The sequence below is a fragment of the Agelaius tricolor genome, unplaced genomic scaffold (assembly GCF_023055355.1).
Source record: "Agelaius tricolor isolate 1412-34295 unplaced genomic scaffold, bAgeTri1.0.p SCAF_17, whole genome shotgun sequence".
NCBI lineage: Eukaryota > Metazoa > Chordata > Aves > Passeriformes > Icteridae > Agelaius > Agelaius tricolor.
The window spans coordinates 15,890,273-15,907,461 of NW_027269277.1; the positions used below are offsets into that span (position 1 = coordinate 15,890,273).

General features: G+C 52.8%; 1 protein-coding gene across 9 annotated transcripts in view; it reads right to left on the minus strand.

The window, feature by feature from the left end:
* The window catches only part of FRMPD3 (FERM and PDZ domain containing 3), a 66,342-nt gene that overhangs the window by 6,099 nt on the left and 43,054 nt on the right, over positions 1–17,189 (minus strand). For all 9 annotated transcript variants that reach the window (XM_071442684.1, XM_071442681.1, XM_071442687.1 and 6 more), the window contains 2 exons: positions 5,744–5,888; positions 749–1,564 (listed from right to left, as the gene is read on the minus strand). In XM_071442684.1, coding sequence (XP_071298785.1) covers positions 749–1,564; positions 5,744–5,888 — 961 coding nt within the window. The remainder of the gene's footprint in view (positions 1–748; positions 1,565–5,743; positions 5,889–17,189) is intronic.

Below are 17,189 nucleotides of genomic sequence, written 5' to 3' on the forward strand. Positions count from 1 at the left end.
AGTGCTGTGTGGAGGAGAGGGGAACTCCTTGTGGCAGGAGGCTCCCAGGAATGCAGGGCACATTGGAGAAACTTCTGTGACTTCTCACAACTAAGAGTTAAGGCTTGTAAGGGAAATCACTTGGTCAGCATTGAGCTGGCTTGATAGCTCAATTCATCAAGAGCTTCTGGCCCAGGAAGAGATCCTGTGAAGCTTTCCATTGTTGGTGGTAGCAGAGCTATAGGGATGTGTCTGGCACAAGAAGGAAAATTGGGCAACAGGTACTCTGCCACAGTGAGTAGGGCAACCAAGGTGGGAAGAGGGACAAAGGACTGTGCTGCCAGCAGGCTGGTCCCAGAGTCACCCATCTGGCAGCAGGTTTGCCTTGTGAAGGGCTCACACACTGCAAAACCTGGGTGGGAACCGGCAGAGACCGATGGCCAAGGGTCCCAGCTGAGGGGGTCACAGAGGGGAGGAACTCACAGTGCTGGCTGGTTAGGGACCCGCCCCAGCATCGTGGCATATGGCAGATTTGGGACAAACCAAGAGACTCCTTCAGCCTCTGCCAGGGAGAGGAGTCCCACCTCAGCTTCTCAGAAATCTTCTGAGCAGCAGCTTGGCTGCTCCTGCTACAGCCTGCTGCCACAATCTAGTTTTTACTAGAAGCTGCTTCAAAGTCACTTATAGGATAGGGGGAGACTACAGGGAAGGATGCACAGTAGGAAAGAAAGGCTATAGGACAAAAAGGGAGTCACAGCCACTAAAATACCTGCTGTCTGCTGTGGTGGGGGATGTGGGCAATCCTCTGAGGCAGCCAGGGCTTCCAGCGCCTGCAGGGTGGACACCAGGGCATCGTCCAGCTCCTGGGCGTGGTCTCGGACGGTCCGTGGCTGCACGCTGTCGATCAGGGTGACCGGGATCTCGTCGTAGAGGATGCCACAGAGGTGCCGGCCCTGCTCCTGGCTCTGGGCAGCTGCCCGGCGCTTGGGGTCGTCCTCGTCGGAGCTGTTGTCTCGGAAGCCAGGAGGGGGAGCGGCGATGGCGGGGAGCAGGGATGTTGTCTCGTCTTCTTCCTCGTCATTCCCGGGAGGGGGGAGCGACATCAAGTCCACGGTGGTGTCGCGGGTGCTGCCGGGCTTGCCCGCCGTGCCCGAGGCCAGCCGGCTCCTGATCCTGGCTTGGCAGGACTCGCAGTACAGGTGGGCGCTGTCGCTGCGCAGGTGCGTGTCTATGGTGTGTGCCCTGGCCCTGCTGCCCTGCCTCTCCTGCTCAAGGCCGGCCGGGTCGAACTCCTTGGCTGCCCCGTTGTAGCCTTGGCCAGAGCTTTTGGAAGTGGGGTCAGATTTGGTCCTGGGACGAGTTTCCTCAAAAAAGATCAGGTTTTCATTGATATCCGTGGCGCTCTCCCTCTCCTTCCTCTGCTCTCGCATGTGCAGGTAGCAGAAGCGGATGAGCTCCGAGTCCCTGCTGGCAGCAGCCCCGGCTGCTCCGGGGACAGTGGCAGAGCCACCCACCAGCCCATTCTCCTTCTTTCCCAGGTGCCCTGCCGTGGCAGGCCGCTGGAAGTTGTGTGCGTTGATGTAATCTAAACCAAAAGCACAACAGGCACGTTAGCAGCAGCACCCAGTGAGGGGAAAACAGCTGGGGAAGCTCCTGCCCACCCTGGAGAAACATCCCTGTGATCTCTGCCCTCCAGGGGGACACCCACGCTCCCTGCAGCACAGCCAGGCCACCTGGATGGCCTTTGGAAAACCTGCTGGGCCTGGCTGCCAGGAATGAGGGTAGGAGAAATGTCCTGCACCACAGAAGGAGTTGGAAGGGACATTTCAAGGCCATCTGGTGCAATCTCCCTACAGTGAGCAGGGACACCAGCTAGATTGGGTTGCTCAGAGCCATGTCCAACATTGAAGGAAACCTTGAATGTTCCTGTGCCTACACCTCACCACCCTCATCAGAAAACCCTTCCTCCTTGTATCTAATCTGAATCTACTCTCTTTCAATTTAAAACCACTGCCCCTTGTCCTATAGCTACAAGCCCTATGAAAAAGCCTCCCTGAAGCCTTCTCTTCTCAAGACTAAAGTCTCCAACTCTCTCACCTGGGAGAGGTGCTCCAGCACTCTGATCATCTTCATGGTCTCCTCTGGACTCCCTCCAACAGCTGCATGTCCTTCCTGTGCTGGGGACCCCAGAGCTGGAGGCAGCACTGCAGGTGGGGTCTGACCAGAGTGGAGCAGAGGGGCAGAATCCCCTCCCTTGACCTGCTGGTCATGCTGCTTTTTGGGCAGCCCAGGACACTCTTGGCTTTCTGGGCTGTGAGTGCACAAGGCTGGGTCCTGTCCAGCCTCTCATCCCTCAGCATCCCCCAGTCCTCCTCTGCAGGGCTGCTCTCCATCTGTTCATTCCCCATCCTGGATCAATACTGGGGTTGCCCTGCCCCAGGTACAGCACTTCATACTTGGCCTTGTTGAACCTCATGAGATTCCCACTGGAGCTTGTCCAGGTCCCTGTGGATGTCATCCATCCTTCAGGACTATCAACCAAACCACCTCAGCTTGGTGTCATCTGCAAACTTGCTGAGGGTGCTCTCAATCCGCTGTGTCCTTGAGGAGCACATGAAACAGTTCTGGTCCCAGGACAGGTCCCTGAGCTCGATCCCTCTGCTGGGGGCAGGGTGAGCGGAGCCAGAGCAGGGCTGGCCAGCACAGCTGGCCCGGGGCACAGGGATGTGGGTGCTCATCACTGACCCACCAGCTGTGTCCAGAGGGCAGCAGGAGCAGCCCAGCTGCTCCAACAAGGAGCTCCAGCCTCAGCCTGCCAGCTCACATGTAATATGGCAAGAAGGAATTGTTGCCATTTTTGGGTAATGTTGGCCACACCAAGCAGTGTTCATCAGGAGACTACTAAAAGTGGAGTAATATTGCCTTTTGGGGAGACATCCACTGTAGTTTGGCTGTGTACCAGTGACAGGAACAGCCCCTTGTCCCTCACTGCCTGTGATCCATGTGCTATTTCTATCAGGCTGACAGCTACTGGATCAGGCTGGCTATAACAGAGCCTGCTGCTCTTGCTGTTAAGCATCTCCCAGTGACAGCCTCCCCTTGTTCCCTTGTGCGGGGAAAGTGCTGAAATAATACTTGAATTTCTGGCCAGAGGTCCATCCCTCAGGAGGGGAATCTGTCTGCATTGCAGGTTGGATTGTGCAGCTGTGCTGAGAGCCAGGGGATGCAGGTTCTGTCTGACCAAGGGGAAATTAAATCAAATAAATCCTAATTAAATTCATTAGCTCGACAAATTGGACAATTTGTCTCCCCAAACACATGTTTGTATTATACTGTTCATCACCTGCAATGCTAAAATCCCAATAAAAATAAAATCTCTTTGATGCCTGGCCATGGCAGCGCTCAGAAATGACAGCTGGGAGAGGGAGCACAAGGCTGCCAGAGCTGTGTGGGCTCTAGGAGGGTGGCAAAGGATGAGGCAGAGGCTTCCTGGCTGCCCATGCCAAGCCAAGGCCTGCTGCTGAATGGGGCCAAACCCCAGAAATCCAAAATCCAGCTGCTGCATGCTCAGGAAGGAGAGAACTGCCTGACAAGGAGCTGAGAGAGCAGCTAAGGGCACAGAGCTGGTGATGGCTGAGGGTGAGAGTGGGGAGAAGAAGGGACAGGGAGCTGAATCACCTGGGTAGCTCCAGCAGGGCACAGTGGAGGGCAAGGCTGTGGCATATTGGCTCCACAGGGAAATGCAGAGATGGATCTCACTGACAACACTCAGACAGCGTGTGCATTTCTAAAAATGTCTGCTGTTCAGCAGGAAGCTTTAATGGGCCTCAGGGAAGATGGATGTGCTCCTCTTCTAGGTAAAAGCATGGGCCAAGGCTTGATTTTTACATTTAAGATTCTGGCACAGTCTGCCTGCAGCCTGGGAAGTCTGGGCTAACTTAATTCATCCCAGTGGGGCCCTCTCCTGCAAGGATGTGCTAATGATCAGCATCCCTGCTCCCTGTGATCCACCCAGCTCTGACAGCTCAGCCTGCAGCCCTGAGGAGAGCAGAATGTGAGCAGACTGTTTGCCCAACACACCCTAAACCCACTCCTGCTGAAGGGTGGCTGGGCTGAGTGCCCTGGGTCTGCAAGGGACCTGCTCCACTCCATGGGTCACAGAGGTTTTCAGTGCACCCAGGAGCATGGGCCAGGCCACCCAGAGAGGGCTGGCACAGACCCACTGCTGTCCTACCACGCTGTGAGTCCCTCTCACACTCACTCCCACCCCTGCAGGGTTACATTGGTTATTTGAGACTATCAAGAGCAGGGCAAGACTTGCAACTCTCTTTTTGGTAGAGGTTTGGACGAAGACCCTGAAGAGAAATCTCAGGAAAAAATTCTGGCTGTTGTCACAGTTGCTAGAATGTGGAAAACACCACCTGCCTGTGCTGAGCCATCCCCAGAGAGGCCAGGAACTGTGGGTGCTGCCAGCCTCCTGCCAGGCCCTTGGGTGTGGGGTGCTCTCCCCTCCTCTGACTCCCCACAGCCACGTGTCCCTGTGTCCCTGTGGCCCTGTGGCCCATGTCAGGGTGGCAGAAGCCAGGGAAGGAGCACTCTGATGGCAGCTAAACCAGCTCAGTTGCAAACACCCTCTGCTCACAGCAAAATGTGATTAAATCCATAGGGCAAACCAGGGCAGAGCACAATGAAGCTGTCAGTCAGGGGCACAGAGGAAGAAAGGAGAGGAAACTGCTTGTACTTACACCAAAATCACCTGCCAGGCCTGTTGTGGATTCACTGAGGTTGCTGCAGATGCTTTTCTGATCCCTCTTGTGAGAGTGTCCTCCCACAGGTGCCAAATCCATGCCTGGGTGCCTTCCTCAAAGGCACCAAGTGCTTTCCCCAGGACCCTCTGCACTCCTCCCACCTCCCCAAGCCAGGCCCATCTTGAGAAGGGAGGTTTGACACTGGCAGCTAAGCTGAGCACTTGTCACAGCCCTCTGGAGCTGCAGTGTCACTTGGGAGCTCTGGGAGTGACCTTGGGTTGGTATTTTGCCCATCTCCAGTCACTAAACCATATTTTATATTTCCTATACAAAATGTATTGGATGTGAACAGCAGCATGTGGTTCATGGTTGGCTCTTGTTTGAAATCACTCTTGAGAATCATTGCTCTTTTTGGAGGGTGACTCACACCTGCAATCCATCCTTAGGGGACAGCATTGGTGCCTGCTGGGACAGAAGCTCCTGCTGTGTCCAGAACAGCCTCCTCCTCCCTGAAAAGCTGGGACAGCCAAGCTGCATTCCTGATTTGGGAAATCAGCAGAGCAGCCAGGCTCACAGGGCTGCCCCTGAGGCTCAGAGCCCCAGGCTGGGGGCAGCAGTGTCAGAGGCAGCAGGAATGCAGCCCCTGAGCTCACACACTCAGGTGGGAGCAGGATGCCAGCCAGGGAATGCACAGGCTGCTCTGTGAGCCCCAGCATGTGGCTGGCAGCCTTACAGGCCTCCTCTAACAGCACCTCCTGGAGCTGCTCCAGGAGCTGCCAGCACAGCTCATGGGGAGTGTTTAGGGCCTGAGCTGACACCACAAGGCATTTTGGCTGACCCAAAATGAGCACCTGTCTCCCTGCTCCTTATTTTCTGGTTAAAGAAGGAGTCTGCTGCTTCTCCAGGTGGAGCTGCCAGAGAAAGCCTTTCCCTTCCTGATGCTGCAGAGTGCTGAGCACAGGGAGGGCAGGAGGCTGGGCAAGGGGCTGGCACAGAAAGCAGAGGCTGAAACGTACCTGCCTTGATAATCTGAGGTGGGGGTGGCTGGCTGGGGGCCCTGGCCAGGATCATCTTCTTGGAGTCCACCAGGAGCCGGCAGTAGCCCGCGATGAGGCAGGCGAAGTTGGTGGCTTCAGGCCACTCCATCAGCAACACCAGGGGCTGCAAGGCAGGAGGGGCACAGAGAGTGAGGGCCCCTGGCTCAGCTGATGGGCACAGAGCTGCTCAGGGCTCTGCTGGGCCCTGCACTGGTGGAACTGGTGAGCTGCTGGTGCTCCCAGCACTGCCAGGTGAAACCAGGCAGCTGCACAGCCTGGCTCCAGCTCACCCAGCTGAGCACAGGAGAGTGCCTGGCTGCAGCTGAGACTCCTGCCTGCTCAGGGACCCACACCAATGGCCTTCTGGTCCTTTGTGTGCATATCAGTGCTCTGAGCCCACCTGCAAGCACCTGTTCAACCATCAGGGCCTTGGGAGGAGCACAGGGAGTTTGGGAGTCTCCAGAGCTGTCAGAACCCCTCTTTCATTGCAGGCACTGTGTTTCCCTGCCATAAATTAAAATATCTGCTTCCAGCAAGATGCCAAAAGGGCCAAACCCCATTACAGGTTCCCCCAGCTACCACTCTGAGACTGTGGATCTTATTTAAACCTAACCCTTTGGAAAATTAAATTTGTGCTTAGGAGCAGATGGTGCCTTCCCTTTTAGGAGAGCATTTATTTGCATGCTAAAAATGATCTTTGCTTGAAAGAGAAATAGACATGATCTGTGTGACACATATAACCCCACAGTACAATCTAGCAGCAGACAGTGTGACTCCCAGTTCCCAGATTGTCCCAAGGAGAAGATCAGCTTGCCAGGGAAGCTTTTGGGAAGGGATTCACTGTTACCCACCCAGTGAGGTCCTGGGCACTGCTGGGAGCAGCCTGGGCAGAGCAGCCCCTGTCAGCACAGCTCACCTGGGAGGTCCTTGCTCCATCTGAGCCCCCAGCACTGCTCAGGACAGACCCATGAGATGGGAAAAACTGACAAGTGCCTTCAACAGTCATGGCAAATGCAGCTCCTGCCCTCACCCACCCCTTGCACAAAGCACCTCCAGGTACTGGGGATATCTGAGCCAGCTGGGGATGCTGAACTGCTGCTCTCTCAGGCTGCCTGTCCTGCCACACTCAGCCTCTTGCACATTGAGAGCCCTCCAGGACTCAGAACAACTCATTTACCACATTGAGGGAACACCAAGGCTGTTTTACAAAACGCTTGAGCCTACACAGTGTGAAAAGCATTTAAGCTATTTTGGTTTTCTTGTTTTATAACCACAAGAGGTTCCTGGTACCCACTGGCCAGTTTTGTGCTCTGCTTATTATTTTCTTCTGTAAGCCACCAAGCCAATTCTGGCACAGCAAGGCCCATCTCAGGTCAGTGTCATGCTCTGGACCATAAAGTGCAACAAATTTGGGTGTGAAGCCATCAACATGAGATCCCCAAGCCATGCCAGCCCCTGCAGATTTCTCCCAGGGCCAGGGTAAAGAAGTTCCCTCTTTGGCTGCTGTGCAGGAAGATAAAGGGAAAGAAATAACTTGATGTGGAGGAGAAGCAGCCTGGCAAGTGAATGTGCTCTGCTGAGAGGCTCTGCCCCTGCCTGCTTGACAAGGCTCTTTCTGAATCTTGGAAAATAAACCTGAGATGACACAGATCAAAGGGGAAGTACCAAACCAGAGAGAGAGAGGAGTGAAGAGGTTCTCAACATAGCTCAGAGGAGGCAGGCATGCAGTGGTGGGGGGTGACACCTCTTAGCCCAGCTCCAGTCTTGACATAAGTGATGAAAGGAAACCATGTGTTCTGTGTATGAAGCATCCTTAAAACAAGTGGCTTCTACACAGGGCTAAGCCCTCCTGGATTTTTCAAGCCATCTGTTGAATGAGGACATATTTGTGCATTTCTCCTGCTCTGCTCTGCAGGGTTTGGAGTGCCAGCAGCAAGGGAGGGAGCAAATCCCAGTGGGAGGGAGGCAGTGGCTGATGAACACCCACTGCTGGGAGATTAAACCAAGAGGCCAAGGAGGGCTGAGAGTCCCCCTCCAAAAGGAGAATCAGGGGATAGTTTCCACCATGTGTGAATCCCACCAGGGCACAGTGGCAGAGGGCTGTGAACCTTCACTGCCCCCATGTCAGTGCTCACCCTGCAGCCCCAGGGCAGCCCCAGTGCCCCAGCTGGTGACCAGCATCTCCAGGACCCATTTCCATCTTTCCATGTATCCCAGCTGGTGACCAGCATCTCCAGGACCCATTTCCATCTTTCCATATTTCCCAGCTGGTGACCAGCATCTCCAGGACCCATTTCCATCTTTCCATATTTCCCAGCTGGTGACCAGCATCTCCAGGACCCATTTCCATCTCCCCATGTTTCCATCTTGGCTCAGCTGCCTCTGCCTCAGGAATGCTCCCACCCATCCAGAGATGGGACTGCAGGTTCTTGCTGGCAGGACACAGCCCCTGGATCAGTCCTCATGAAGGGTGACAGGACTGAGATACAACAACCCTGACTGATGTTTCTGGACTACAAATGAAACACCAGGGTGCTGTGAGCTCCCTACCAGTTCTCCAAGCAAGTCCAACCTCCAGAATGGCTTCCAGCAATAAATGCATGGCATGCAAGGCTTAACTGTGGCACTCTGCCCTGAAAAGGAGGAATCTTAAACCTGATTAATATTACAAAAAGATTACTCTGATATACTGGCAGGGAAGCTGTGTGAGGTTTCTTCAGTTGTCAAGCATTTAAATATTGTTATTGGGGATTAAATCACTTCAGGTGCAGCTTGGAGCCATTCAGCTGTGCTGTGGATGTGTCATCTCCCCATGGCCTGGGAGCCCACAGTGCCTGGGTGCTGTCCTGTTTTTTTAAGTTCTTCTAAGCCTTCTGATGTTAACATTTTTGTAACAAACTTTCTCACACACTTTCTGCAAATAACTCATTGTTTTGCATTCCTTTATAGAGAAAGAGAAAGTTGATGGACTGTTGGTTTGTCCAGTGTCATTGGAGAGGTGGCACTGTCACCCTCCAATCCACTGTCACTCTTAGAAATCTGTAAATGCTGGAGTCAGAAATTAAACTTTCCCTCTTTTTTACCTTGGAAAGTCCAGTGTCCACGTTGTTTTATTTCATATCCTAGAGCAACACCTGGGTCTGTGTCCTGCTCATGGGTTAGGAGCTTTTACAAAGACACTGATTGTTGCTTATAGGACATGAAAGAACACAAGCACACACTGGCTGTTCTCAAGGTGAAGAAAAAAGGGCAGTTTATTTTCTGACTCCAACATTTATAGTTTTCTAAGAGTGACAGTGGATTGGAGGGTGACAGTGCCACCTCTCCAATGACACTGGACAAACCAACAGTCCATCAACTTTCTCTTTCTCTATAAAGGAATGCAAAACAATCAGTTATTTACAGAAAGTGTGTGAGAAAGTTTGCTACAAGAATGTTAACATCAGAAGGCTTAGAAAATCTTAAAAAATCAAAGCAACAACTGATGGTGAGCAAAGCTACTGCAGTCAGGCTGTGCATCTCCCCTGGCCCTGCTGGCTCCTCTGCTGCTCACTGACAGAGTTCTGGCATAGGATCTCAGCCCTTCCCACATGGGGTTATGACTGATTCTCTTTCTTCCACACTATTAAGTAGTTTTGCTGAGATTGCAACAGCTCAGCTGCCTTTGGCATGTCCACCCTGCTGCCACATCCCCCTGAGAGTGGCCAGCAGATCTGGAAGTGATTTATGGGGTCAAGAGGCAAAGAGACAACATGATTGCAGCAGCCCTGTTCCCCTGGGACATGATTCCACAAAGAGGAGGTGCCAGGGCTGGCAGCTGTTAATAATGGAGGTGTTATTTTTAGGCATTGGCACCCTTGGCCACCCTGGTCCATGTGGGCAAAGCAAACGAGATCATTTGGAGACAGCCAGGCATGGGTGAGCTGAGCAAATATTGACTTTGTGAGCAGGTGCACCAAGCACTTCCAGCTCAGGGTGCTGAGGGCTTTAGATGGCAAATTCAGGGCAGCTTTGTGGGGAGCTGCTCTAAATGAGAACAACCCTGAAGAACTGCAGTCTGTGCTTTGGGTTTCCTTGGCTTCTGGCAAATGGGATTCACCTCCTTTCCCTTAGAAACATCCTGCAAGAGGCAGTGAGGGCTCCTGCCTGAGGTCAGGACTGCACAGGGCTGGGCTTTATTGTGTTTATAATCCCTGTGTATCTCCCTGCAGTTTTCTCAACTCACTGCTCAATCTCAACCAAACCCAACAAAAAGGCAGCAACCTGGAAGAGCATGAATCTTCCTAAATTTCCTAAACCCAGGGGTGCAGTAGGGCAGAGACTTGTGAGAGCAGCTGGAAGGCAGGGAGGGATGCAGCAGGGGCAAGAGCAGTGCTGTTCCCCTGAGCCCTGCTCAGTAGCACCATGGCCACAAGGTGCAGAGCCCTCTGTCCCAGCTGCTGATCAGGAGATGATGTTGATCACTGATGGGGAACAGCTTATTGTTCCAGACTGCAAGGCAAGGTGTATTCTATTACCATCTGTATGGCAGCTGGCTTCTGTTCAGTGGGCAGTTTTTCCTTATCTCTTCCACAATCACTCCTCCCTCAGGGGGACACCTGCTGATAACAGCTATGGAATGTCACTGCATGGCTGATAAGAGCTACAGCATCCCACTGGGAGATGTGAGCCCAGGGGGAGGAGCCAAGCATTCCTGCCTGGATATAATCTGGAGATTCTGGAACACCAGCACAGCTTCTGCACTGGATTCCCCAGAGGAACAGCAGCTGCCTCTCCTTCCCCTGGATCTTCAGAGGCAGAATCCATCCTTCTCTACAGGATCCCTGCTCCAGCAGAGCCAGCCCTGACACTGCAGGAGGGCTGAGCCAAAATTCCAATGGCACTGCTGCCAACAGCCTGACCCACAGGGTGTCAGGCTGGGTTCTGACTCTGTCAGTGTTGATTTAGTTTACTGCATTGTTTATTTTATCCTTTTATTTTCTTCCCTAATAAAGAACTGTTATGTCCTGTTCCCATTTTTTTTTTGCCTGAGAGCCCCTTAATTTAAAATTTATAGCAATTTGGAGGGAGGGGGTTTCATTTTCTCCATTTCAGGGGAGGCTCCTGCCTTCCTTAGCTGGCACCTGTCTTTCCAAACCAAGACACTCTTCAACCTGGATAACCCCTGGCTGTCCTCCCACCAGGCTCCTCTGGCCTGCCTCATGCCCACCAGCCCATCCTCTTCCTCATTCTCACAGGCACAGTCTTCCTGCTCCAGCTCCTCAGCAGCCCCCAGGGCTCTGCTTCCTTGGGGGGGAAAGGCAGAAATGCCTGTCTGTGTTTTGTCAGCACAGCAGCACCCTTAGGATGAAAACTCCAAGTTTTACACAGAAGCAAACTTACTGGGATAATCCTACTGCTCTAAACACTGGCCAAACATCAGATTCCCAGGTAAAGGTTCATCTCTGACCTGTAAAGTGCCAACATGTAAGGGAGGAAATTTTCACAAGGATGCTCTTCCTACATCTAAATGTGTAACACCAGCCTGAAATTACTGATGGTTTGATCTTTCATGCATAATGGTTTCCTAGATTTTCTAGGCCTCATGAGGAAAGGACACCTTTTCATTCAAAGTTTCCTGCTTGACAACCAGTGTCTCTGTGAAGTAAAACTAAATTGGTCTATACTGGATAGAAGAAATTACTTTTGCATTAGCTTATTAATGATAAAGTGATTTTTCTATAATGCCCTGCTTTTAAATAAGATCTCAGTGTCCTTCTGGAGGGTATTTTCTTGCTCAAACAAAGGTCTGTAGGAAATTTTCTAGCCAGGGTTATGCTAGATGAATTTAACAGTCCTCATACTGAAATTAATTTATGATCCAATCTATTCATACTATAACCCCTAAGATGATATGCATTTCCTTTTAATCTCCCCCCTTTATCATGTACTTTGGGTCCTACCCTGCTTCCGTTAATGCACTGCAGCAGAAAGATGGGAGATGAATTTACATAATTTATGTTCCTTGGTTTACTTGAGGTGCACTGCCAAGTTTTTATTTAATAATACAGGCACCTGGGCCTAATGAGGCAGCAGTCAATTTTTCACTTCTACTTTGACCTTTCCTTCTCTCCCCTGCAGCATTATTAACTCAGCTCTATCAATACCAGGCTGCTTGTGACTAGGACCCCCATTTCCCACTTGTTGATCAATAAGGGCACTGCCTTGGTTAGACCTGCAGCTCTCTCCTTCCTTAGAGGGTTGCATTTTTTGGTTAGGTTTGGGGCTTTTTTTTTTTTTTTTTTTTTTAATGAACAAATCAAATTTGGCTTTACAGGCTTGGAAACCCATCCTCTCCACATGTTGTCTGCAGCTCCTGTTTCTGGCTGGCTCCTCTCCTGGGTGCCTGCAGGCAGTGCTCTGGGTGGTGCTGGAGCTGGGAAGTGCTGAGTTTTGCATCCCAGTGCTTTGCTTTTCATCCCATTCCCTTGCCTTATATTCCATTCCTCTGCTTTTCATCCCACTGCAAGCAGGGATCTGTGTCTGCCCCTCCCACCCAGGTACTGAGCCAAAGGAAATCTCAATCCCTCCCTCTCTCCCATGAGATGGTGATGGCCTTTCAGAATGGTTTCATGCAAATAAAGATTAATTCAGTGTAAGGAATCAGAGCTGCAGGCCCATTGTCACTCCAAAGCCTTGCTCTTCTTGTAGGAGAAATCCCAGGGGCTTCAGTCAGTGCTTGCAGGAGCAGGAGGAAGGTCAGCCTGGCCTGCCCTGGTGACTTTGATGTGGCTCCCCACTGTTTTCACACTGGGGTTTGGCAAACACACACCAGGTACTGGCCTCAGCAGCACAGCCCATCCCTGCTGTGATCAGCCCAGGGAGCACAGCCAGGCTTGGGGCTGGCTCAGAGGGCTCATCATCCATCACCTGTGACAGGAAGGGGCTCCTTGGCTCCTTCCAGGAGGAGAGGAGAGGAGAGGGCTGAACCCCAGCTGTGCATGGTGCTCTGTTTTCCATGGCAGGCTGGAAGCACACCCAGGACACCAACACCAGTACCCACATTCCAGGCACAGCAGCAGCAGCAGCCAGGGACCTTTCTGAATTAATTTTTCCTTTAGTTTCCTCTCTCAAGTCTTGATCTCAGCTTAAGCACCAGGCTGGCTGCAGGCCCTGCTGGGAGACCAAAGTCAATTACCCCAATGCCTTTGATTGAATTGTGCCTGGCCAGCAGCCAGTGCCACAGGCTCCTGCCCCAGAGCCCAGCACAGGGAACAGGGCACAGCCTGGGCCAGCTCCTCTGCTCCTCTGCAGAGCTTGTCCAGGCTCAGGTGATCCAGCTGTCCCCCAAGCACCTTCTGTCATTCACATCCAGAGTGCTTCAGCAGCCTTTTTCCCAATGTCAAGCCTGTTAATAACAAAAAGCCCAGCAGTGTGCAGCTGTGTAAATCAGAAAGGAGAAATGCTCCATTGGAAAAGCCATTTCAGAAAGAACAAACCCTCTGCTCCTGTGGTGGCTGTGGAGCTGCACAGCCAGGGGAGCCTGGAGCTGAGCAGCTCCTGGAGCTGGGGGAGCAGCCACCTCCTGTGCCCCCTCCAGGCTGCCAGGCTTGCCCAGGTGCCAGGCAGGAGCTGCTGGCATTGTCCTTGCTGGCAGGTACAGGAGGAATTTGCACTGCTGCCCCAGGGAGCTGCGTGCCTGCAGCTCCATTCTCAGCTGGCTCAGAAGCACTGGCCACTCTCAAATGCTGGTCCCAGCAGGAGGGGGAAGCCCCTGGAGATGCAGAGCCCTCTAACCTGGCAAGGTGCACTTAATAAAGATTATATAAAATGCTTAAAGATCACGGGAGACACCTTGTGCCACCTCCCTGCCCCCAGCACTGAGCTCCAGAATCAGGGCCCAGACACTGATTCCGAGGAGGAAGAACAGAGAAGCAACAGCCCCAGCAGAAAGGAGGCTTTGTCAGGTGAGAATGACCACTGGAACCTGCCCAATGACCACTGGAACCTGCCAAATGCCACATGCACCACTGCAGTGCAGCTGGGGACGTGCAGTCCTGCCCCCAGCTGCAGGCTGAGAACTTTCTCAGCATTCCCAAGCAGAGCTGCTCACTCCTTCCATGACTGATGAGACAAAACCTGCTCCTGTCCTCCCTGCAGCTCTCACAGATCTTGCAGGGAATAAAAATCCTTGGAATGAGCAGCAGAAGCCTGGAGGGTTTTGTTTTTCTGTCCCGAGGTTGTGTGGCTCCTCTCTGAGGGGTTCTATCAGCATCTGCCCCCCTCTTGCCACAGTGGCAAAAAGCAGAGGTTCCAGACCTGGGTTTGTATCCCTGGGCTGTTTTAAACAGAAATTGAAGGCCAGGATGGAAAAACTCCAAAACAAACCAATTAACTACACCTAGTGAATAATTCATAAGACAAACAGTGTTTCTTTTCCACCCGAAATAAATGCAAATGGTTTATGATCTCCTCAAGCCTGTTTGTTACCTGAAAATCTCCCCCAGCTCCTTCCTGGCAGGTGAGTCTGGGCTGTTGTTGCAGCTCAGCAGCAGGTAAGGATGTCTGGACTGTGCTGGCTGGTTTGGTCAGGCTGTTCAGGACCCCCAGCTGGGGGCTGCTCCATGACCTGACCCTTTTTTTAACCCATTTTAGCTACACTTAGAAATTCAAGATGGTCTTTCTGCACAAAACCCTAAAGCATCATTGGCCATCTGTGTTTCCACAGTAACTCAGTGAGCACCTCCTACAGATTCAGGCTGGGAGCTGCCCCAGCACCAGCATCCTCTGACAGCAGCAGTGCCAGGCATCAGGGTGAGCAGCCCAGGGGGACATCCCCTCCTACACTGGAGCTCTGACAGGCTCCCAGGGGTGACATGGATTTGACAGGTCCCCAGAGCAGCCAGGACAACACTTTGAGCCCTCTAATGGTTTGCAACTCACAGCAGAAACTGATTGATTTGCAACCTGGGGCTTTAGCCAGTGACACGTTCAGTGCAATAGAATAATTGCAGAGCAGATCAGCAGATTACTGTAAGGTAATGATCTTTTTGCCCGATTTTCTTAGCCTGCCTCATCCATCCCTGTCCTGTGTGGGATTAGCATATGCCTGGTTTTGGAGCAAACATTCTGCCTTTAAAACCCAGCCCTTCAGATAATGGCTAAATGAAGACAGATAACAGCAGCCCTGCCCTGGCACGCTGCTGTTGAGCTGCTGGGATCCATAAATGGGGTGTTTGCTCCATTCCAGGCAGGCAGAGGGGCTTTTGGTGGCCAGAGGCAGCTGCCTGGAATTTCTCCTGGAGATAAAGGCACCGTGCATGTGGATGTGCTTGCAGGAAGGTGTGAGCTGCTTACTCCAGTGAGCTGGCTTTTCTCCAGCCTCTGGGGGGCTGGATAGCAGGGTCACAGGGGAAAGTCTGCTCCTGCAGCAGGAAAGGGCTGGAGGAGGCACAGAGTGGATTTCTGCAGCAGGGAATGGCTGTGGGGAGCAGCGCTGCAGGATCCGTGGACAAGTGCGTGGGAATTGCCACCTAATTTAGAGCAGATGGATGCCAGCACCACCCAAGCCTCCAGAGCATCTGTCCCTCCTGTGGCCAGCCTGTGCTGGGGGGCACAGGGCTCTCCTCCACACCAGGGAGGGGACAGCAGCACCCCAGGAGCTCAGTGCCATGGAGCTGGGTGACAATGGGGACAGCCACGCTCAGAGAGAGCACTCACAGTGAGCCACAGGAACAGGGGCATGAGCAGCCTGTCATTAATGCACTAATGGGGTCATTTTATACACACAAATCCCCCATTATTAATGCACTAATGGGGTCAATTTATACACACAAATCCCCCATTATTAATGCATTAATGGGGTGGTTTTATACACACAAGTCCAAGGGATGTGGGCAGCAGGAGGAAGCAGCAGGGCTGCTCGTTGTGCAGCCAATATCCCCTGGTTATTCCTGCTCTGTAAGGAGAAAATGGATGGATTCCTGCACTGCCCAGGCAGCTGGAGGGCTTTCAGAAGGGGAGGGTGAGGGCTTTGAAGGGTTGGGACAGGCACAGCAGGACACCCAGGATTGAACTGCACAACAACTGACCTCGGTGGGATGCAGAAGAGGGAATGTTAAAAATGTTACAGTTGACCAAATACCCACTGGATTAGGAATTCAAAGAAAGGGCTTTGTGGATGAGGCTGTGGAGGGGATGAGGATTAGCACAGCTCTGGCAGAGGCTCCTGGGGTGTTAGTGCAGGTGAGCAGAGCTGCTGGAGCAGGCACAGTGGCAGCAGGAAAACAGACTTGGAGGAATTAATGAGCTGGGTGGGAGAAAGTGCTAAAATCCACCAGGACAGGAGGCAGCAGGAGAATCCTAAACAAATCCACCATGATTACAGCTGTGAGACTACCACTGAAACAGTGCAAAGAGAGGGCTGCAGAGAGGGCTGAGGCTTGGACACCTTGCAGGAGTGAAACACAGAGACAGCTGGCAAAGCAGCTCAGCTTCATCAGTCTAGGGGAAAAGGGGTGAATGCAGGGGCAGGAGAGCTGACCCACAGCCAAAGGCTCAGGGGTTTGTGCAGCAGCACCTCCCTGCCCCACAGAGCCCTGGCCCCACTGTGCCAGACACTCTGCCAAGTACTGCTCCTGACTGATGGACTCCAAACTCAATCCTCACTCTGTCCTCTTGAATTCAAGGTGGGAGGAGAGGAGAAGACTTGGCATTTATCAGTGAGATCTCTGCCTCTCAGCTGTCCTTCCCCAGGGGGCAGGGACACCGAGGATGCCCTGGGGACACACACAGCTGTGTGCCTTAGAGTCTGCCAGGGCCATGGCCCAGCTTGTTAAAATCCTCAGCAAAGGCCAAGGGAAGATCTCCTTAGGATCTGGTGGCTGCTGCACCAGGCACCGAAGAAGGAAATAAAGATCTTGCTGTGCTGCTGACACTGTTCTTGGAGGGTTTGGGAGCCTTGAGGGGTGAGGAGGGGTGGCAGGGGCTGACCACAGGGATTGACCATCAGAACCAGCACTGCAGTACACAACCACAGCAGGAGATGGGGGATGACACCACAGGGTTCACCAGGGTGTGCCAAGGAGTGCTCTGGGGGCTGAAGGGGGGATAACAGGGGCAGCTGGCAGGGTACCCAGGGGGTGGCTACTGGGCCAGGGACACACAGCCATCTGTGCTCACCCTGAGCCTGACACCTCCTTCCCGTCACTTCCACTTCATTCAACAATCCTGCCTGCCTTGACAAGTTCCACAAGTGCTACTAATGCATGAAACCCCCCAGTCCCCTGCAGCAGCTGCAGCCAGCCCAGCTATGGCCATGCACTGCTCCTCTCCAGCCCTGAGCACAGGTGAGGTGCTGTCCTGCCTCCAAAGGGTGCTGCTGCCTGCCTGGCCTGTGCCACCCCATCTGCCCAAGGATCCTGCTTGAACCATTAGGGAGGTGTTT